The 22,963-nt window shown below is 39.8% G+C and overlaps 1 protein-coding gene across 19 annotated transcripts in view; it reads right to left on the bottom strand.

The window, feature by feature from the left end:
• Positions 1 to 22,963, bottom strand: part of CDC14A (cell division cycle 14A) — a 210,689-nt gene that overhangs the window by 16,604 nt on the left and 171,122 nt on the right. For 6 of the 19 annotated variants that reach the window (XM_086391454.1, XM_086391453.1, XM_086391456.1 and 3 more), the window contains 4 exons: positions 6,351 to 6,466; positions 4,506 to 4,553; positions 2,156 to 2,278; positions 840 to 1,445 (listed from right to left, as the gene is read on the bottom strand). In XM_086391454.1, coding sequence (XP_086247580.1) covers positions 923 to 1,445; positions 2,156 to 2,278; positions 4,506 to 4,553; positions 6,351 to 6,466 — 810 coding nt within the window. In that variant the 3' untranslated portion in view covers positions 840 to 922. Of the gene's footprint in view, positions 1 to 839; positions 1,446 to 2,155; positions 2,279 to 4,505; positions 4,554 to 6,350; positions 6,467 to 22,963 lie in introns of those variants that run through there. The other 13 variants (XM_086391462.1, XM_086391463.1, XM_086391467.1 and 10 more) reach the window with 4 other exon arrangements.

Below are 22,963 nucleotides of genomic sequence, written 5' to 3'. Positions count from 1 at the left end.
AAGGCTGCATTCTAACACTGATTGACACTGCCTTGTGTAGATCTATTTCTCCTTCCTATTTTGTCCTCATTCTCTTGAATCAAAACTCACATTCCCATAGATCTCAATTCCCTTTGAAGCAATCAACAAATGTGATTAAAGTGACTCTTGACAGGGGGGCGAACCAACAAAATCTTACTTAACTCGGGGAGTTGGTGATGGACAGGGAGGCCTGGCGTGCTGCAATTCATGGGGTCGCAAAGAGTCCGACATGACTGAGCAACTGAACTGAACTAAACTGAACTGAACAAGGATTACTGGTTAAAAAGTGGGCTTGGAGACCGAAATGAAGAACTCATGGGTAAAATGTGTATGGAGATCCTCATCCTATCTCTAGAAGAGTGAGAACTCATTTTAAACATCTTCCTGTTACCCTGCCTTCCCCTCTCCTATATCCCAGGTACCTACCCATAAACCTTCCTTATCAACACTCTCCATTTGTCATTTAATCAATTCTGAGTCAGTTTCCTGCCAGAAGGTGACACAGTCAAGGGCTTAAATGGTTACTTCTGAGAAGACACTGTTCATCAGCACCTTACATGCTTAAATACTCCAAATTCATTGATATACAGTGTAGCAAAAGCCGGGATACCACCACAACCACAGCAGATGCTGCCTGTCATGTGACTCAGTCCCCTGACCTTGTACCCTATACTCAGAGTGATTGGAGAATGAACCTGCTGAAAAGTAACTGAAGTCAACAGGGTCCACGATGAAGGGAGTGAGAGCCGCTTCCTTTCCTAGAGACATCACATACAAAGGAGAGGGAAGAGGAGAAGAAAAAGAAGGAGGAAAGAAAACCAGGTTGAAACTTGGCATTTACTTAAGGAGCCAGCGGAATGTGCGTGCAGAGACAGTTTCACCGCACAGAGGGAGGCATAGATCAGAAGGCTTCCTTGGCACTATTAAATTTCTTTGGTGGCAGCCTTGGCTGGGAGGGCAAGGCACAAAAGTTGAGCTCAGGGTTCTGAGGGCCAAGAGGGGGTGTCTGCAAACTTGCGGTCCCAGCCAAGGCACAGAAGTCACGTTCAGGGTTCTGAGGGCCAAGAGGTGGTGTCTGCGAACTTACGGGGATTGATCGGCTCAGGAATCTCGCTGAGGAGGAAGACAGGCCGGTGTAGGAGGGCCGCAGGGCGGTGGAGTGCTCCTCGGTGGTCTTAGCGCCGTGGGGGCCCGGCTGACTGCTTGGGGCACTCCCACTGCTGCTGCTACTTCGGCTGTACTGGTTGTTGTTGAGCTCAGGGTAATTTCTGGCAGGCGGCTGGGAGCTGCCATTCAAGAGGTTGGTGAACGGGTTGGCGATGAAACCCATCTTGGAGGGTGATGTGGTCTTTTTGTTCTCTGGATCGTCGGCTGCAGCATTCAAGTTCCCTAGAGAACTGGCTAGCCGGGAGTTTATGGAAAAGCTGAATGAAAAACACAGGTGGGGGCGGGGGGGAGGACATAGATAGCCATGTATACTCATGCAGAGTTCATGTTTCTAAAACACATTAATCAGGACATTAGGGGAAGGCGATGCAGACAGTTCGGATCAATGCAAATGGTGACAGAATAGTTCTTGGTGATCTTACAATATGTGGCCTGTAGTTATACGTGGCAACTTCCTCTGTCAAAATCAGTTAAGACTCTAGAGCAGGCTCACTTTGACCAGAGATCCTGAAATAGAATATGTGGGGGTTCTCTTTGCCCTGAGGCAGGAAGTAAATGAATAGGACTGTGTAAGGGGAGAGCACAGAGCAGCCCTAAGTACAAGATGTAACTTCTATTAATATATATTCAATCCTATGACTACATCAAACATTCCTGCCCTGTTTAGTTCTGCCCCTATGCATCAGGGAGCAGACAACAGTATCATACAATATCAGTCTGTGCAACTGAACACCGTTCCTGGGATCATGGTAGGCCTGCTGTGGAAGGGCATGTTGTACAGCATTCCCTCCATGGCCTTGTCCCCACAATTCAAGACAGGAACAGAAGCCTAGGGGGTCACAGAGCCTTTGGTGGTTCCCCCCCGCCACCCTCCCGTCCCCTCCTCTGACGAACTTCAGACAAACTGGCAGTCGCTGCTGCCTTCCCTTTCCTCCTGCAGTGCCTCGGGAGAAGAGAGAAAAATTACCTTCTTACACTGGCGCCTGAGGATACAGAGCCTCTGTTTATCCTCTTGGCTGTCACAGAAGGGGACAAAGCCACTTTCGAGGTCTTCAAAGGAGATGCAGATCCTTGTGGGGAAGAACCCAATCTTTGTGGGGGAAAACGGGCAAAGAATCACACAGGAACTGTGTTATCGTAACATTCAGCCATCAACCAGGACAAAGTAAACTAACACAGCAGCCGACACTGACGCAGCTCTCACTCTGAGCTGGGCGCTCATCTCAGACCTTACAGGCATTAACTCAGCTCATCCTCACAACAACCCTACAAGGGAGGCGAAGACTGCACTTTGCAAGTCAGCAAAGCCTCTCAGCGAATGAGAAGAGGCAGAGCTGGGATTTAAATGCAGGAACCAAAGTCCCATGGTAACCATGATCCTGCCATCCTTGGTCACTTCCCTCCCTTGGACTGGCGTTCATTCCTCCCGAGTCCTTAGATTCTACTTCTGTATATTTTAAATCTCTCCTCTCCTTTCCAAGACTGGAAAGATTTACTGCAGCTGCCCGGGGTAAGCATCATTATTTCTTATCCTTACTCCTAGTAGCCCCTTTTAATCTTGTTCCTGGAAACTCACATTCTGAATAGCCTCTAGCAAAATCTAAGATATCTAATCATGTCGATTCACTATTTAAACCATTTAATCTTTCCTCAGTGTCCAAAAAGACTAAACTTCTTGGCTTGGCTTATAAAACCCTCTGAAATCTGGTATTTTCCAATTCTCCACACTTTCCCACCATTCCTCTACTCCAGCTACATAAAATGCTCTGAGATACCTGGATGGATGACATCAATACCCCTGTCCAGTTTACATACACTATTTTCCCTGCCCTTACCTCACCCCTACACACACTTTTCCCTTCCACTGCCATCTGACTCACTCCTATTGCTTAGCCTTTCATAATAGGCCAATCAGCTGCTACCTCTTACAGCAAGCCTTCACTGAATTCCCAGGTGGGGTCAGCATGCAGCTTCATCATATATTCTCACAGTAAATCATAGCTTCTTATACCATCTTGAATTATTTGATACTGTCTACTTTCCTCAAAATAAGCTCCCTCAGGAGCAAAGAACTTTCTCTCACTTCAATTCCCAGTGACTAGCACAGTGCCAGACTCAGAGCAGGTGCTCAGTAAATGTTTGCTGAGTGAACACAGAGGGAAAACTGACCCAAGTCTGGACAGTCAAGGCCCAGTCATGGTTTTAATACCAAATCTGTTTGGTCCTGGACAGGTATTTTAATGAAGAGGGACTCTTTTCCCTATCTGCTGCAGAAAAGCTGCTTTACTTGTACTCTTCCTTTCATCATCTTCCCTCCAAACAGGAGCGTACAATATGGTTTGCCTCTAAATTAAGGACAGAAGAAGTTGAACAGGGAAGCAGCTCCAGCTTCTGGATAAGTCTGGGTCATATCAGAACTGCTCCAGTAAGCAACCCTAAACCTACAGCTGAATGAGAACAGGGATGAGGAATGTATTAGCTTTTTCCCCATCTGTTCATGACAGTTTTGGTCAAATATCTCTACAACCCTCACCAAGGCCTATGCGCAATCCTGATACCACCGAGACCACCAGGAAGTGTTCGGGGAACATTTTTCCAAAGAAAACCACTAACGTTTCCTCCTCTAATGGAGACTCGGGAAGGAAATAAAACTAGGAAACAAAGGAAGGGAACAGACACATGCAAAAATAGGAGGAAAAAAGAACAGAAATGTCAAAAATTCAAGGCAAAATCTATCACAGGCTTGAAAGGCATGTTCCAGAGCAACTCTGGTTTACTAAGAGATCCCACCATATGCTGGGCACACAGGGTACACTGGCATCGCTCCCACAGCCATGCAGCCTTGCGGGCACCTCAGGAAAACAAAACTCTTGCTCATCATGAGCATTAACTATAAAGCCAATTATAATAATCTGGAACAGAAACAAAGGAATTTTAAAAGTGAAAAGCTATGTGCAGCTTATTTCCATGGGCTTAAAGTTGTGAAATGTATCTAAAGGGTCATCATCTAGTAATAGTTCAAGGTCTCTGCCACGGCCATGGCTCTCAGTGGCCTAGGTCACTCCCAATGGCAATATGTGTGTGCTCAGTCATGTCCGACTGTAGCCCGCAGGCTCCTCTGTCCAGGGGATTTTCCAGGCAAGAATACTGGAGTGGGTTGCCATTTCCTTCTCTCAACCCAGGAATAGAACCCCCATCTCATATATCTCTTAATGTCTCGGCAGGCATATTCTTTACCACTGAGCCACCTGGGGAGCCCCATCTAAAGGGTAGCATTTGCCTATAATCTACTAGAAATTCAACTTGGTTGACAGTACCTGGAAGGCTGGGACACTGCTCTTGGATGCCCTTTCATATCCTCCAACCTACAGAAACCAAAGACAAATGTTCACTCATCACCAGGGTCACACATTTAAGCCAAGACCAAAAGCCACATCCTCTGGAGTCAGACCAGCAAAATTATTAAATGGGCAAGAGGGATAGACCTTGCAAATGGATATTAGTATTTATTTACTTTATAAGTCCTAAAGCCAGTGGGAAATCCATTTTAGTCATTTTGTTTCATCTTGAATTTCATTTACAGTAAAATTCTTTTTCATCAGAAGCTGGTACTGCATCTATTCAGAGTGAGGGAAAAAAAAAGTTTGATGATGGGGCCATGATGCTGTTAAGAAAAATTATATTCAGAAAAATGAGAAAATTTATAAGGATGAAAAGAAAGAGATAAACACCATCTTGGAATGAGCCTTCTCAAGTCTAGTGAAGCTTCTCTTGCTTCTTTTGCCATTTTATCAGCCAAGTTATACCACAACTTATCCCTTCCTCCCACTTATGGCTTCTTACAAATCAAATATAAATCTGTTGGAAATTAATTTTAATTAACATAAAGCACTTTCTTAGAGTTTCAAGGAAAAATGGTGAATAACAAAGATTGGTAATATATTTACTGATCTTGAAGAAACTTCCAGTAAGACAGTATATACAGTGAAAAGAATATGGACTTTGAAGAGTGCTGGGTTTGAATACCAGCTAGGGAGCGATTTACCTTCTCTAATCTCAAGCAACCAACACAAATATAGGTAACGGTGCCACCTTCTGTGTTTACTCAGTTAATCTTCATGTCCAAACTAGGTACCTAGCGAAACTCCTGGCCCCATAGCAGTTCGTCGGTAGATCTACATTTCCTTAACCTCTCAGTGGCAGTTGGTGAGTATCACTAAGTACCAGATTTTCTATTCCATCTTCCCATCTTACTATATAAAACAATTACCTCAACTTCAAGCTATATACGAACCTTCATATTTCAGGGCAGGAAACCAGTACTCAAAGCATAGATAATGATCTGACCAGACCCAATCTGACTTAAGTGTTATAATCCCTCCAGATAATACATAAAACTAAATTCTCTGTGAGTAGTCTGCTCGACATTTATCATAGCAAAACAGCCTTCTTGCTATGCATTTCTCTCACTTAAAAGTCAAAGGAAAATAACCATTTCCCATGATACTCATTTGTGGACTTGCCACCTCTTACATTACAATAAAGAATCTTGATATTTAGAGATGTTGAACCTACATTAATTCTGAAGCTTTATTTCTTCCACTTAGTCTGAATTAGCAGAAGATTTCAAAGGTTGTGGTCTGAAGTTAAGTCCCACCAACTGATTCTGATGAGTAATTTCAGATCTCCAAACTAAGATTGTTGGTAACTTAACAGACAGGAATTGCTTATTCAATTCCCAGAAATAGGAAGTCGGGCTAACGAGTGAGGGTATACCAAAAGCTCGGCATACAATACTTTCCTGCACACTCTAGATTAAATACAAATGCTTGGCACACCTCTGAGGATTTGGCACAGAAGAAGAAGCCCATTCACAGGAAAAGAGTGGCATTCCTAACAGAATTTTGAACAGAGTCCCAGAGACAACCAACCACAGCGTGGCAATTTTAGGGGGAATTCCAGAAATTAAGATGTAGCAGCTGCTTTCGATAAGCTTCTAAAATGTATCTACTCCCCACAACATTAATAAATAACACAAAATAGTAATAAACCAAAAAATGAGAGGTAAACATGGTACTTATAGAATGATAACCAAAAGAGATTAAATATTCTACCCACACATGGAGGTAAAATATAAACTTAAAAGTTTAAAATAGATCTACCTAAATGCACAGGATGGTGAGGTGCGGGGCTGTCTCTGACTTTTTAAGGCACGTAGTTTGTCTCCCTGGGTTATATTATTTTTCATTTCCACATCTTCATCCTCTTCTAAATTATTCTGAAAAAAAAATTCATGTTCCACAGAAAGGTCATTACAAATAATTCTACTTTATACAGAATTCTTAATCGCTTATAGATTCTCTCTGTATATGGAATATATTTTACATAGATTATCTAAAAAGAATAAAAGCACTACAAATTCAGCAATGGTCACATAGATACTAAAGAACATTGTATTAATTACCAATTAAATATACTAGTCAAATTCCAAACCAAAGAAGCATGATTATGGCTGTGGTAAATTTAGAAGGAGCTTTGTTGCAATGGACCACAACGACGGAGACTTTCTTGCAGACAAAATCACACTTTGGAATATAGCTTAGATATAAGCTGGCTCAAAAGACACAGTACAAATATTTTCCAGAAGTTACCAGAATCCATCACTGCAAATTCCATAATTTGTTTATATAAGTGACAGATAAAACAACTTAGGATATCTATACAGTAACTTACTAACATCATTTAACACTAGTAAAAGCACTCAAGATTCTTCCAAAAGGAGTTAAACCTTACTAGCCTGGGAAAGTGTGTTGCCTGATGAAATAAGTCTTACAGTTGGAAATAAATATATAAGTACTACACTAGTTCTTTTCGCATGCCAGCTCACATTTAATTCTCATAACCCAGGGAGTGGGGATAGGGAGGGCACTGATACTCTTAATTTCAAGACGAGAAAAGGAGGTGCTAGTGGAATGTAAGAATATTACCTAAGCTCCCCTAAACTCTTCATGACAGAGCTATGATTTTAAAATCAGGTTTTCTGTCCTCAGATACAATGTTCTTTCTAAAATACATGCCACTGCACACCAACTTTGCACCATAACAACCGTATTTTGTTTTTTCCTTACCTGAAAAAACCCAAAAGGTTTGCATTTGCTAAGATCATTTCTAGCCATAAGTCTCCTTTCCTCTTTGAAGCTAGAATTCTTATTTGATGAAAGATGTACAAAAATACACTTCCCTCTGTCACATTCTAGTCATTTTTGATGGCCATTCCTGAATCAAAACACTTTTTGTTCCCTGCCGCCTATGTTGGGGTCCATGGATGCATCTGGAGCTTAGTAGGCATGTCTTGGGTAAAAAGATTACACCTCATTACTACAGCTCTGATCTTAGAAAAAAAGACAAAGGAAATACACAGCCAAGAAAAAGAAAGAAAGAAAGAAATACACAGCCAGTAGGGAAGAAAAAGAAATGAAGATGAAAGCTTCCCAGAGGAAGCAATTCCTTAGCCGAGTCTTAAAGAGGGAGTACTTGTGAAGCAAGCCAAATCAAGCCAACAGGAAGGGCCATCCTGGCAAAGAACATTAGTTCAACAGTCACGGGATCATGGAACCTCAAAGTCAGGGGGTTCTCTTAGAGTCACCGAGATATGTCTACCTATAAAGTCCCAAGAAATAAATTATACTATTCATCTTTGTCCATTCAGTCCCTGTGGGAGTAAATCCACTTTCACCCAAGGAAGCCTGCAGGAATAGAGATCAGGCATGCCTGCAGGCTAGACTTCCAAGCAGGATGGCACATCTCAGAAGTTGAGCTTAGCTTCACCTAGCACCCAACATGCTGCGTTGGTAAGAGTTACTTGCTCCTGATGGAAGGACAGCACAGCCAAGAGTCTCCAGAATATGAGGAGGACCAAGAAGAATATGAAAGTGAAAGTTGCTTGGTCATCTCCAACTCTTTGCAAACCCATGGACTACACAGTCCATGGAATTCTTCAGGCCAGACTACTGGAGTGGGTAGCCTTTCCCTTCTCCAGGGGATCTTCCCAACCAAGGGATCAAACCCAGGTCTCCCACATTATAAGCCTCCATAAGATAGGCAAGGAAAGCTTCTGGAAGGCCTGACAGTATTTTCACCCCAATCAGTTTCACAGTCTAATGAGTGTCTTTGTGGGCAAGCCAGGAACGCTCGTTTGTTCATTCAACAAGGAGGATCTTTGTGTTCCCAGCTCTGAAGTGCCTTCAAAAGTCTAAGGAAAGTGATCCTCAACTTGAGACTGCAATATTCAACCTATCTGTCAAGTGTAAAGGTAGAACAAAGGTACAAAAATTTACCTCTTACACACTCTTTCTGGGAAAATTATTATAGGATGTGCTTCAGGGAAAAAAAAGAAGACAATGTGAGATCCAGGAAAATCAGGGACCCAACTGAAGAGTGTGAAGAAAAGGTCTTGGGTCAGAACTCTATGTCTGCACTAGAGAACAGTTAGTCCAGGTTGGAAGGTATAAGTGTCCTCAGGAAAAGAATGGACTTGGTAAGATTTTTTTGCTGTGTTGAGATTTTGAAAATTTTTAAATTGCTTGGCACAATTTGTGGTGGGGGGAGGGGGTACAGAGAGTAACATTCTGTTTTCCCAAATATATAGAAAACCATGCAAATAAAAACGGCAAATAACTCTAGGGAAAAAAGAGAGCTTCAACAAAGGAAACAGTCATAGTGGGCTATTAAGCTCAACAGTGAGCAATATTTACATAGTAATAATGTATACATTATTTAGGTTTAACCAAAATTATAACTATATTGGGAAGCTGGAGGAGTAAAGGTAATTGCAAGGTAGAAGAATTATTCTTGTCCACCATAACCAGGAGACAATAGGAAAATGCCCATAATTGATAAATTTTTAAAAATAGTGTTATTGTAAGATACTTAGAAATATGACAGGGAAAATACTAGTATAATTTGCTTAAAGGTTTTCCCCCTTTGAGAGTGGGTCTGGGAATACAGCAAGGTGGGATAGGGAACTGATTTTCTTTTTTATCAGAATTCAATACTTTTGAAATTTCAAAAACTGTTGTCATGATTTTTAAAAATAAAAATTAATTTTAAAATATACAGTTAAAGTAACTATTTTTATATTATAGTTATGTGTGTTTCTCTCTCCTGCTGCTGCTGCTAGGTCACTTCAACCTGTGCGACCCCATAGACGGCAGCCCACCAGGCTTCCCGTCCCTGGGATTTCCAAGCAAGAACACTGGAATGGGTTGCCATTTCCTTCTCCAATGCATGAAAGTGAAAAGTGAAGTGAAGTCACTCAGTTGTGCCTGACTCTTAGTGACCCCATGGACTGCAGCCTACCAGGCACCTCCATCCATGGGATTTTCCAGGCAAGAGTACTGGAGTGGCGTGCCATTGCCTTCTCTGGTTTATCTCTCCTACTTTATTATAAATCTTAAAGGTGAACATTTTTTTAATTATAATACATTTTAAACACATAGAAAACAAGTAAATGATGTAACAGCCAGTCATGTACCTTACTACCCAGAATTAACATATTTTTTTCTTAAGTTCCTTAAGGAGTTTACTTCAGTACACTAGCTCTCAAAGAAAAAGAAAACATTATATATTAAGTCCCAGCTCTCAACCTCTGGAGAAGGAAACCATGACTTTTCCAAAGAAAAAAAAAATATTTTACCACATAGTACTTGTTTGTCATAGGCAACAAAAAACTACAGAAAATATTATCTCAAAAAAAAATATTAAAGCCACCTACATACTTATCTTCAAAGTAAAACACACTAGCATTCTCTCATATAGTCTTCCAGACTTTTCCCTGTGGTACACATACCCTACCAACACATTTCTTCCTCACAAAAGGAGGCTGAATTAAACATGCTTCTTTGTAACTTACTTTTTCACTTAAATGTACTGTGGAAGTGTTTCAGGGCAAATTTTTAAGATCCTCTACATTATCATTTTTATGGTTCTATAAAATTCCACTGTCTAGATATATCAGATTTTATATATTTTGCCCTCGGCCAGGCTGTTTTCTGTCTTTCATCATTATAAACAGTTCCAACAAACATCCTTCTATACAAGCACATGGTTTTTGAACCCATCCTATTATTGCTGCCTTAAGATAAATGGATAGAAGTGGAATTGCTAGATTAAAGTCTCCTGCTGTATATTATCAAACCACTCTCCAAAAAGACTACACCATTTTAAATTCCAACTAGCAATGTTTAAGAGCTTTTTAATCCCCAGAACCCTTGCTAATACAGCATACATTTCTTTAATCTCACATAACCTGATGGGCATAAATAGCATCTGTGTTTTCTTTATTCCTAAGGAAGTAGAACATTTTTTTTATATTTACCAACCATAAGGCCTCCCATTTTATTTGTGTACATGGAGTTCTCAGGTTGATTTTTGAGAGTTCTTTACATTAAAAAAAAACCAAAATCCTCATTTGAATGTGACACAATTATTTCCTCTTAGTTGATTACTATGAGGTTAGTAAATTAGAGAGATCAAGACTGGTGGGAAGGAACAGCAGTCGTCTGATGAGAGATGACAGATTGGACCAGGCAAGGAGAAATCAGGACCTGGGGAAGGAAGAGGGAGGGAAAAAGAACTGGACACACAGTAGAGGTCTGGAAAAATCTGCTAAAATCTAAATCATGGATTTTTTATTATTATTATTATTATTTTGGTCTCAATCACCCCTTATTTTATTTCTGTGGCTACTGTAAGAAGTTTTAGCCATTTTTAGGATGAAGAATATAAAACATATGAGCTACAAAATTCTTAGTAAATGATTAACAGCCTTCAAACTCTTGACAAAAATAGTTATACACAATGTTATTCAAAACACATTTAAATTAAATTACAAAATTAATTTAAACAAAAAGCCCCACACACCTATGGTCAGTTAATCTTTGACAAAGGAGCCAAGAACATACAATGGGAAAAAGACAGTTTCTTCAGTAAAGGGTGCTAGGAAAGTTGGACAGTTGAATGTAAATCAATGAACATACCCTCTCATCACACACAAAAATAAACTCAAAAATAACTTAAAGACTTAAACACAAGACACCATAAAACTGCTAGAAAAGGTCATAGGCAAAATATTCTCAGACATAAATCATACCTATGTTTTCTTAAATGTCTCCCAAGGCAATAGAAATAATAACAAAAAAAAAAAACAAATGGGGCCTAATCAAACTTACAAGACTTGCACAGCAAAGAAAACCATAAACAAAAAGACAACCTACAGGATGGGAGAAAATATCTGCAAAAAATGCAACTGACAAGGGTTTAATCTCCAAAATACACAAAATATCAAACAACCTGATTGAAAAATGAGCAGAAGATCTAAATGGACATTTCTCTGAAGAAGAAATACAGATAGCCAACAGGCACATGAAAAGATGCTCAACAACGCTAATTAGAGAAATGCAAATCAAAACTACAATGAGATGCACCTCACACCGTCAAAAAGTCTACAAATAACAAATGCTGGACAGTGTGTGGAGAAAAAGGAACCCTCCTACACTGCTGGTATGAATGTAAGTTGGTGCAGCCACTGTGAAAAACAGTATAGAGGTTTCCTCAGAAAACTAAAAATAGAATTACCATATGATCCAGGAATCCCACTCCTGGGTGTATATTGACAAAACTTTAATTCAAAAAGATGCATACACCTTTATGTTCACAGCAGCACTACTGACAATAGCCAAGACATGGAAACAACCTACATGTCCATCAACAGATGAATGGTTAAATATATAACAGAATACTGCTGCTGCTGCTGCTAAGTCGCTTCAGTTGTGTCTGACTCTGTGTGACCCCATAGACGGCAGCCCACCAGGCTCCCCCATCCCTGGGATTCTCCAGGCAAGAACACTGGAGTGGGTTGCCATTTCCTTCTCCAATGCATGAAAGTGAAAAGTCAAAGTGAAGTCGCTCAGTCGTGTCTGACCCTCAGCGACCCCATGGACTGAGCCTACCAGGCTCCTCCATCCATGGGATTTTCCAGGCAAGAGTATTGGAGTGGGGTGCCATTGCCTTCTCCAAATACAATACTACTCAGTCATAAAAGAGAACAAAATAATGTCAACATTATTTTGGATAATGTATGCAACTAGAAATTATCACACTAAGTGAAGTAAGTCAGAAAGACAAACACCATATGATATCACTTATATGTAGAATCTAAAATATGACACAAATGAAACCATCTACAAAACAGAATCAGAATCATGGACATAAAGAAGAAACTGGTGATCGCCAAGGGGAAGGGGTTGGGATAGAGTGTGAGGGATGGAGTGGGAGGCTGGGGTTAACAGATGCAAATTATTATATATAGAATGGACAAATGACAAGGTCCTAGTGGTAGAGCACAGAGAAGTATATTCAATATCTTATTGCAAACCATAATAGAAAAGAATGTAAAAAATGAATGTATGCATATGTATAATTTTGCTATATAGCAGAAATTAACATAACATTGTAAATGAACTATACTTGTTTTCAAAATATTTTTGAAAAGAAACAAAAAGCTAATATAGAAGGGGATTTGAGCTTCCTGGAACCCTGAAAAAGACATGCAGATGGGCATATAACCAAAGCCTGTATTTATTAGGGCACCTATAACATAAATTAGGGGGCTTTCCAGGTGGTACAGTGGTGAAGAATCTGCCTGCCAATGCAGGAGATGCAACAGATGAGGGTTTGATCCCCGGGTCATGATGATATACTGGAGAAGAAAATGGCAACCCACTCCAGTATTTCTGCCTGGAAAATTCCATAGACAGAGGAGGCTGGTGGGCTACAGTCCATGGAATTGCTAAGAGTAGGATACAGCTGAGCACAAGTGCAACATATACTGGGTCATAAGCACCTGCGTGGGGGAAAATGTATTAGAAAATATAGCTCCATTTGCCACGAGGCATAAGTCAATCCCAAGAACTGATAGACCTGGGGGATTCTGAGGCTGTTTTCTGATCAGGTACTATTAGACCTCATTCTTTATACCAAATTCATTCCTCATGATGACTAATGATGAACAAAGCCACAAACAACAAAGGTTAACCCAGCCCTCCCTGTGCTCTTGGGCTTCAGCCCCTCTCTCCAGAGTCTCAGTGCAACCCCCACTCCCTGCTCTCAGCTGCTCTAGGAGCAGCAGATCCCCTGAAACAAAGCCACATGATTGCTGGTGATGGTGAAGAAGCCTAGTCCAGGGAAGACCTTATGTTTTGGCTCCCCCAAGGAAAGAGGTCTGCTCTTAGGCTCCCTGTTGCACTTCTGAAGGTCTGAGCATCAGCAGCTTTTCATTTGGATACCAGCCTGCCTTACATAAAGACAGGAAAATGAGAGTCAACTAAAACACATAAAGAAAGAGCATTTTAAAAGATATTCTTGGGTGGCAGCAGGCAGTGGGAGTGGCAGCCATGCCATGTGGCTGCTGGGGCCGCTGTGCCTGCTGCTGAGCAGCACCACAGAGATCAAGCCCTGAGCCTTTGGAGTGGGAGCGCTGACTCCAAGACCCCTGACTACCAGAGAACTAACCCTAGGGAGTATCAAATAGTGAGAACTCACACAAAGGAAACCACTTGAATACAAGACCCGGCATCACCCAACCACCAGTAGCACCCTGTGCAGGACGCCCATCGAAACAACAGACAAAACAGAAATACATCACCAGACAGGACTACCACCTCACTCAGCCTTGCCCATCAGAGGAAAAACAAACAAACAAGCAAAAACTCAGCACAAATCTCACCCTATATGAAGCTTACACAAACCACCAGACCAACCTTAGGAGGGCAGAAACCAAACGGAAGAAAGAATTCAACCTTCTTCAAGGAAAGAATTCAACTTTCCTTGAAGCCTGGGAAAAAGAGACATCAAACACAATAAGTTAAAAAAATAAAAATAAAAAGGCAGAGAAATACTGCACAAATGAAGGAATAAACTAGGAACACAGAAGTCCAAATAAATGAAGAGGACACAGGCAAACTACCTGAAAAAGAATTCAGAATAATGATAGTACAGGTGATCAAAAACTTTTGAAAACAAAATGGAGAAAATGCAAGAATCAATTAACAAAGACCTAGAAGAATTAAAGAATAAACATAGAGAGACAAATAACACAATTACTGAAATTAAAAATACTCTAGAAGGAATCAATAGCAGAATATCTGAAGCAGAAGAATGAATCAGTGAGCTGGAAGATAAAATGGTGGAACTAACTTCTGAAGAGCAGAATAAAGGACAAAGAATGAAAAGAGCTGAGGACAGTCTCAGAGACCTGACCATATCAAACGCACCAACATTTGAATTATAGGGGTCCCAGAAGAAGAGAAAAAGAAAGGGTATGAAAAATTTTTTGAAGAGATTATAGTTTAAAATTTCCCCAACATGAAAACGGAAATAGTCAATCAAGTCCAAGAGGCACAGAGTCCCATACAGGAAACCCCAGGAGAAACACGCCAAGACACATACTAATCAAACTAACAAAGACTAAACACAAAGAAAGAATATTAAAAGCAGCAAGGGAGAAGCAACAAGTAACATACAAGGGAAACATATATTTAACAGCTGATCTTTCACCAGAAACTCTGAAGGCCAGAAGGGAATGGCAGGATATATTTAAAGTACTGAAAGGGAAAAATCTACAACCAAGATTACTGTGCCTGGCAAGGATATCATTCAGAATTGATGGAGAAATAAAAAGCTCTTCAGACAAGCAAAAGTACCATCAAACCAGTTTTACAATATTAAAGGTATTTATATAGTCAAGAAATACAAGAGAGGAACAAAGATCTACAAAATCAACCCCAAACAATTAAGAAAATGGAAGAGGAACATATATATCAATAATTACTTTAAATGTAAATGGGTTAAATGCTCCAACCAAAAGACACAGACTGGCTGAAAGGATACAAAAACAAGACCCATATATATGCTGTCTACAAGAAACCAACTTCAGACCTCAAGACACATATAGACTGAAAGTGAGAGGATGGAAAAATATATTCCATGCAAATGGGAAGCAAAAAAGCTGGAATAGCAATCTTCATATCAGACAAAATAGACCTTAAAATAAAGAAGATTACAAGAGATAAGGAAGGACTCTACATAATGATCAAGGGATCAATCAATGCAAGAGGAAGACATAACAATTGTAAATATCTACACACCCAACATAGAAGCACCTCAATACATAAGACAAACACTAACAGACATAAAAGGAGAAATTGACAGTAACACATTAATAGTAGGAGACTTTAACACCCCACTCACACCAATGGACAGATCATCAAAACAGAAAATTAATAAGGAAACACAAATCTTAAGTGATACATTAGATGACATGGATCTCATTGATATCTTCAGGACATTTCATCCAAATGCAGAAGAGTACACCTTCTTCTCAAGCGTACATGGAACATTCTCCAGGATAGACCACATCTTGGGTCACAAATCAAACCTCAGTAAATGTAAGAAAACTGAAATCGTATCAAGCATCTTCTCCAACCACAATGCTATGAGACTAGATATCAATCACAAGAAGAAAAGTGTAAGAAACACAAACATATGGAGACTAACAACACGCTTCTAAATAACCAACAGGTTAGTGAAGAAATCAAAAGGGCACTCAAAAAAATTTCTAGAAACAAATGACAATGAAAACATGACAACTCAAAACCTATGGGATGCAGCAAAAGCAGTTCTAAGAGGGAGGTTTATAGCAATACAATCCTACCTCAAGAAACAAGAAAAACATCAACTAGACAACCTAACTTTACACCTAAAACAACCAGAAAAAGAACAAAAAACACCCCTCAAATTAGTAGAAGGAAAGAAATCAAAAAGATCCAAGCAGAAATAAATGAAAAAGAAATGGAAGAAACAATAGTAAAGATTAACAAAACTAAAAGCTGTTCTTTGAGAAGATAAACAAAATTGACAAACCTGTAGCCAGACTCATCAAGAAAAAAAGAGAGAAGAATCAAATCAACAAAATTAGAAATGAAAAAGGAGAGGTTACAACAGACAATGCAGAAATACAAAGGATTATAAGAGACTATTATGAACAACTAATAACGGAGAAGGCAATGGCACCCCACTCCAGTACTCTTGCCTGGAAAATCCCATGGACAGGGGAGCCTGGAAGGCTGCAGTCCATGGGGTGGCTGAGGGTCGGACACAACTGAGCGACTTCACTTTCGCTTTTCATTTTCATGCATTGGAGAAGGAAATGGCAGCCCATTCCAGTGTTCTTGCCTGGAGAATCCCAGGGACGGGGAAGCCTGGTGAGCTGCCGTCTATGGGGTCACACAGAGTCAGACACGACTGAAGTGACTTAGCAATATGGTAATAAAATAGATAACCTGGAAGAAATGGACAGATTCTTAGAAAAGTTCAATCTTCCAAGACTGAACCAGGAAGAAATAGAAATTATGAACAACCCAATTACAAGCACTGAAATTGAAGCTGTGATTAAAAAAATATCTCCCAAAAAACAAAAGCCCAGGACCAGGTGGCTTCACAGGAGAATTCTATTAAACATTTAGAGACGAGCTAATGCCTATCCTTCTAAAACTCTTTCAAAAAATTGCAGAGGAAGGAACACTTCCAAACTCATTCTATGAGGCCACCATCACCCTGATACCAAAACTAGACAAAGACAACACAAAGAAAGAAAACTACACATCAATATCACTGATGAATATAGATGCAACAATCATAAACAAAATTTTAGCACAGAATTCAGCAACACATCAAAAAGCTCATACACGATGATCAAGTTGGGTTTATTCCAGGGATGCAAGGATTCTTCAATATATGCAAATCAATCAATGTGATACACCATATTAACAAATTGGAAGATAAAAACCATATGATAATTTCAATAGAAAAGCTCTGACAAAATTCAGCACCTATTTATGATTAAAACTCTTCAAAAAATGGGCATAGAAGGAACCTACCTCAACATAGTAAAGGCCATATATGATAAGCATACAGCAAACATTATTCTCAGTGGTGAAAAACAGAAAGCATTCCCCCTAAGAGCAGGAACAAGACAAGGGGGTCCATTTTTGCCATTATTATTCAACATAGTTCTGGAAGTCCTAGCTACAGCAATCAGAGAAGAAAAGAAATAAAAGGAATCCAGTTCAGAAAAGAAGAAGTAAAACTCTCACTGCTTGCAGATGACATGATACTGTACATAGAAAACCCTAAAGATAGTAACAGAAAATTACTAGAGCTAATCAGTGAATTTAGCAAAGTTGCAGGATATAAAATCAATACACAGAAATCACTTGCATTTCTATATACTAACAATGAAAAATCAGAAGGAGAAATTAAGGAACCAATCCCATTCACCACTGAAACAAAAAGAATTAAACATATAGGAATAAACTTACCTAGAGACAAAAGAACTGTACACAGAAAATTGTAAGACACTAATGAAAGAAATAGATGACATAAACAGATGGAGAGATATTCCATGTTCCTGGGTAGGAAGAATCAATATTGTGAAAATGACTATACTACCAAACACAATCTACAGATTCAATGTGATACCAAACACAATCTACAGATTCAATGTGATCCCTATCAAATTACCAATGGCATTTTTCACAGAACTAGAACAAAAAATTTCACAATTCATATGGAAACACAAAAGACCCCAAATAGCCAAAGCAGTCTTGACAAAGAAGAATGGAGCTTGAGGAATCACCTCCTTGACTTTAGATTATACTACAAAGCTACAGTCATCAAGACAGTATGGTACTGGCCCAAAAACAGAAATGTAGACCAATGAAACAAGATAGAAAGCCTAGAGATAAACCCATGCACCTCTGGGTACCCTATTTTTTACAAAGGAGGCAAGAATATACAATGGGGCAAAGATAGCCTCTTCAATAAATGGTGATGGGAAAACTGGACAGCTCCATGTAAAAGAATGAAATTAGAATACTTCCTAACACCATGCACAAAGATAAAGTGGATTAAAGACCTAAATGTAAGAACAGAAACTATAAAACTCTTAGAGGAAAACACAGGCAGAACACTTGATGACATAATCAAAGCAAGATCCTCTATGATCCTCCTCCTAGAGTAATGGAAATAAAAACAAATGTAAACAAGTGGGACCTGATTAAACTTAAAAGCTTTTGCATAGCAAAGGAAACTATAAGCAAGGTGAGAAAACAATCCTCAGAATGGGAGAAAATAATAGCAAATGAAACAACTGACAAACAATTAATTTCCAAAATATACAAACAGCTCATACAACTCAACACCAGAAAAGCAAACAACCCAATCAAAAAGTGGGAAAAAGACCTAAATAGACATTTCTCCAAAGAAGATATACACATGGCTAAGAACACATGAAAAGATGCTCAACATAGCTCATTATTAGAGAAATGCAAATCAAAACTACAATGAGATATCACCTCACACCAGTCAGAATGGCCCTCATCAAAAAGTCCACAAACAATAAATGCTGGAGAGGGTGTGGAGAGAAGGGAACGCTCTTGCACTGTTGGTGGGAATGTAAATTGATCCAGCCACTATGGAAGATGGTGTGGAGATTCCTTAAAAGACAAAGAATAAAACCACCATATGACCCAGTAATCCCACTGATAAGCATACACCCTGAGGAAACCAAAATTGAAAGAGACACATATATCCCGATGTTCAATGCAGCATTATTTACAATCACTAGAACATGGAAGCAACCTAGATGTTCATCAACAGATGAATGGATAAAGAAGTTGTGGTACATATACACAATGGAATATTACTCAGTCATAAAAAGAAATGCATTTGAGTTAGTTCTAATGAGGTGGATGAACTTAGAACCTATTATATAGAGTGAAGTGAGTTAGAGAAAGATAAATACCATATTCTAATGCATATATATGGAATCTAAAAAAATGGTACTGAAGAATTTATTTACAGGCCAACAATGGAGAAAAAGACATAGAGAACAGACTTATGGACATGGGGAGAGGAGAGGAGAGGATGAGATGTACAGAAAGAGTAACATGGAAACTTACATTACTGTATGTAAAACAGATAGCCAACGGGAATTTGCTGTATGGCTCAGGAAACTCAAACAGGGTCTCTGTATCAACCTAGAGGGGTAGGATGGGGAGGGAGATGGGAGGGAGGTTCAAAAGGGAGGGGATATATGTCTACCTATGGCTGATTCATGTTGAGGTTTGACAGAAAACAGCAAAATTCTGTAAAGCAATTATCCTTCAATAAAAAATAATATAAAAAAATTTTTAAGCTATTCTTATTAACAGGTGATGGTCTAGCTAAAGAGCAAATAATAGCATAAAATATGAAGATGTACTTTATTCTACAATTTGTCCACTATATACAGACAAGATGAAAACCAAAATCAAATAAATTGTGCCCACAGATTTCAGTTGGATAAATTACTGACCAACATATTAATAAAACAGAGAAAGCTACTAGGGAGGTCATCGTGTAAGCCATTAAGAAAAGATCTTTTAGATGAAATATAGCACACTATGGAATAAGATGGAAGAGTTATAATCGAAAAATGACATAAAAGGAGAGTTTGAAATAGAAACAAGTAAAAATAGAAGTCAAGGGACTGAAAGAAAAAGACGAAAATAGCATTTTTTGCAGATTTAAATGATTTGGCCAGGAAAAATGACTGGGTCATCTCTAAAATTCTTTTCAGCTCTCAGATGTTAAACCTATGAGATATAAAAGTTGGGGAAAGGCAAAGAGGTCATCTTCATAAGTTGCTTCTGATCAACAAAAAATTTGGATTTATCAGAGCCCCCCTAATTCATCCCTGATGCTTGGAAAGATTGAAGGTAGAAGAAGGGGACAACAGAGGACAAGACGGTCGGATGGCATCACCGACTCAGTGGACATGAATTTGAGCAAGCTCTGGGAGATGGTGAAGGACACGGAAGCCTGGCATGCTGGAATCCGTGGGGTCGCAAACAGTCAGACATGACTAGGTGACTGACCAAAAACAACCCAAATTCATCTTTCCTTCTTTTTCCTGCCACTGGTTCAGACCTCTATCACCTGGACCACTGCCTTGTGACCTTCCACCTCTAGCCACACACAGACACCAGCACTCCTTCAACAGCACAGCCTGGGTGAGCTCCCCAAATGGTAAATCTCCCCTGACTGACAGCCTCTGGTGGATCACAGCAGCTCTCAGATTGGACCTGGAATGTCTCAGTGGACTTACGAGCAGAAAGAAAGGTGCTTAAAGGTAGGGCCTTAGAGATTCAATTTGTATTTCATAGATTTCTAAGATATACCCTGTTCACGGGGATATTTATAAATCATAGTAACTGAGTGAGGTAATTAAAGCACCACATTCTCATTTATCTGACTGTCAATTTATGTGAACTCGGCCAAACATCAGCAGCACCTGTATCTAATTAATATCTCTAAGTCAAGAGTATATACTGACTGATGTGCTAATACTGGACTATCACCCTGGAGTAGGAAAAGAAAAGGATAGAAACAACAGTGATTGCAGGGGAAATTTCTGAGGACAGACTGGCTAAGGTTACATACTACAGCCACACAGAAGAACCCATGGACAGGCAGCGGGGTACCGTGAGAGGCCTTAGGGTTGGGGGCTAACTCTGGAGCCAGAGTCCCTGGGTTCAAATGACAGCTCCACTCTACTTTGTGATGTTGGGCAGGTGGCTTCCTCTGCCTCAGTTATGTCATCTGTAAAATGGACCTAAGAAAGGTACCTATTCCATACAGCTGTTGTAAGGACTAAATTTAATCCATGTTAAGTGCTTAGAACACTGCCAGGCACATAGTAGGCACTGTTTAGGTTGCTATTGTTGTTGCCTTGTAAGCTCATTTAACTCCTTATATATCTGGCACTTAAAATAAGGTGCATTAAATTTCATCTTCTTGAAACCATTTTTTAAAGTCTTTATTGAATTTGTTACAAGATTATTTCTGTTTTATGTTTTGGTTTTTTGGCCAGGAGGCATGTGGGATATCAGCTCCCCAACCAGGGACTGAACACACACCCTTTGCATTGGAAAGTGAAGTCTTAACCACTGGGCCTCCAGGGAAGTCCCTTAAAGCTATTTTTTATAAGCCCAATGCACAACGGATCCTAAGGCCACTGATGATCAAAACGAGCACTTATCACTGGTACTATTTTGTATTTGAGTATGTGCTACCCTTGGATCAAATCAGATCAGATCAGATCAGTCACTCAGTCGTGTCCAACTCATGAATCGCAGCATTCCAGGCCTCCCTGTCCATCACCAACTCCCGGAGTTCACTCAGACTCACATCCATCGAGTCAGTGATGCCATCCAGCCATCTCATCCTCTGTCATCCCCTTCTCCTCTTGCTCCCAGTCCCTCCCAGCATCAGAGTCTTTTCCAATGAGTCAACTCTTCGCGTGAGGTGGCCAAAGTACTGGAGTTTCAGCTTTAGCATCATTCCTTCCAAAGAAATCCCAGGGCTGATCTCCTTCAGAATAGACTGGTTGGATCTCCTTGCAGTCCAAGGGACTCTCAAGAGTCTTCTCCAACACCACAGTTCAAAAGCATCAATTCTTCGGCGCTCAGCCTTCTTCACAGTCCAACTCTCACATCCATACATGACCACAGGAAAACCCATAGCCTTGACTAGACGAACCTTTGTTGGCAAAGTAATGTCTCTGCTTTTGAATATGCTATCTAGGTTGGTCATAACTTTCCTTCCAAGGAGTAAGCGTCTTTTAATTTCATGGCTGCAGTCACCATCTGTAGTGATTTTCGAGCCCAGAAAAATAAACCCTTGGATAGCTTGAATTATTATTCCCAATTTCATGTCTGTATTCTTATTTGTTTTCTGTGAAACTGTCGGTCTTTGTTCATTCAGGTAATATTTACAAAGTCCTTGTGGGCTAGGAGTAGAATTATGATGAAGGCAGACAGATAGACACGATTGCACCCAGCAAGGAAGGCGAGTAAGGACTATGAGGAAAAGGGCCGTGCAAGACAGGGGCGTGGAGCAGGGAGCCCACTCCAGACCCGCACATATCTGTCAAGTATATTTCATAGTGCCTAGCCAGTACTAACAACCACGTTCAATGAAGGTAAAACCTCTGTTTTTAAAAGGTTTCTCTTAACCCTGAGCAGACCAAGAGAATTCATTAAAGCCATAGCCTATTCCATTACTATGGCCTGAAGCATTCCAGTTGATACTTCTGATTATTTTCCTTTTACTCACCCTATAAGCACTGGAAAACTACACATTCAAGCTCTCCAAATCAGGTAACTACAGAGTTTCCTAAGTTTCCTAATAACCAATCACAGGAAAATTCCTGTAGGCCTGGAAATCAAAAGATAATTTGCTATTTCTGCTTTCAGTCTGACTTTAAAAAATAAAAACACCTTTAGAAGATTACTGCCTTTTGCAATTTCTTTGTACATAAACTTAAATATATCCAGGGTTTCCATGGGCTTCTATCCTGAATGTTGGTATAGAACTTGAAACACGTTATTAAAACTTTTGCAGCATTCTTAAAGTATTTTCCCAATTACAAGAAGATAAAGAAATCACTAACTCATATATACTCCCTTGAGTAAACTAACTCCCCCTATTCATGGAGACAGCACCAGATAAGCATGGCAATAAAAAGACTGAGAATCATAAGAGGTGTTTACACAAAGCGTCAGCTAACTATAAAGTGGTCAGCTAACTATAAACCCATAGATATGTCATGCCTACA

This window comes from Bos grunniens, chromosome 3 (assembly GCF_055505025.1).
Source record: "Bos grunniens cultivar Pamir isolate PY7600 chromosome 3, Bosgru_T2T1.0, whole genome shotgun sequence".
In the NCBI taxonomy this organism is placed as follows: domain Eukaryota; kingdom Metazoa; phylum Chordata; class Mammalia; order Artiodactyla; family Bovidae; genus Bos; species Bos grunniens.
The sequence above is the reverse complement of the archived record's forward strand: the minus strand, read 5'-3'. Positions and strand labels throughout refer to the sequence as shown.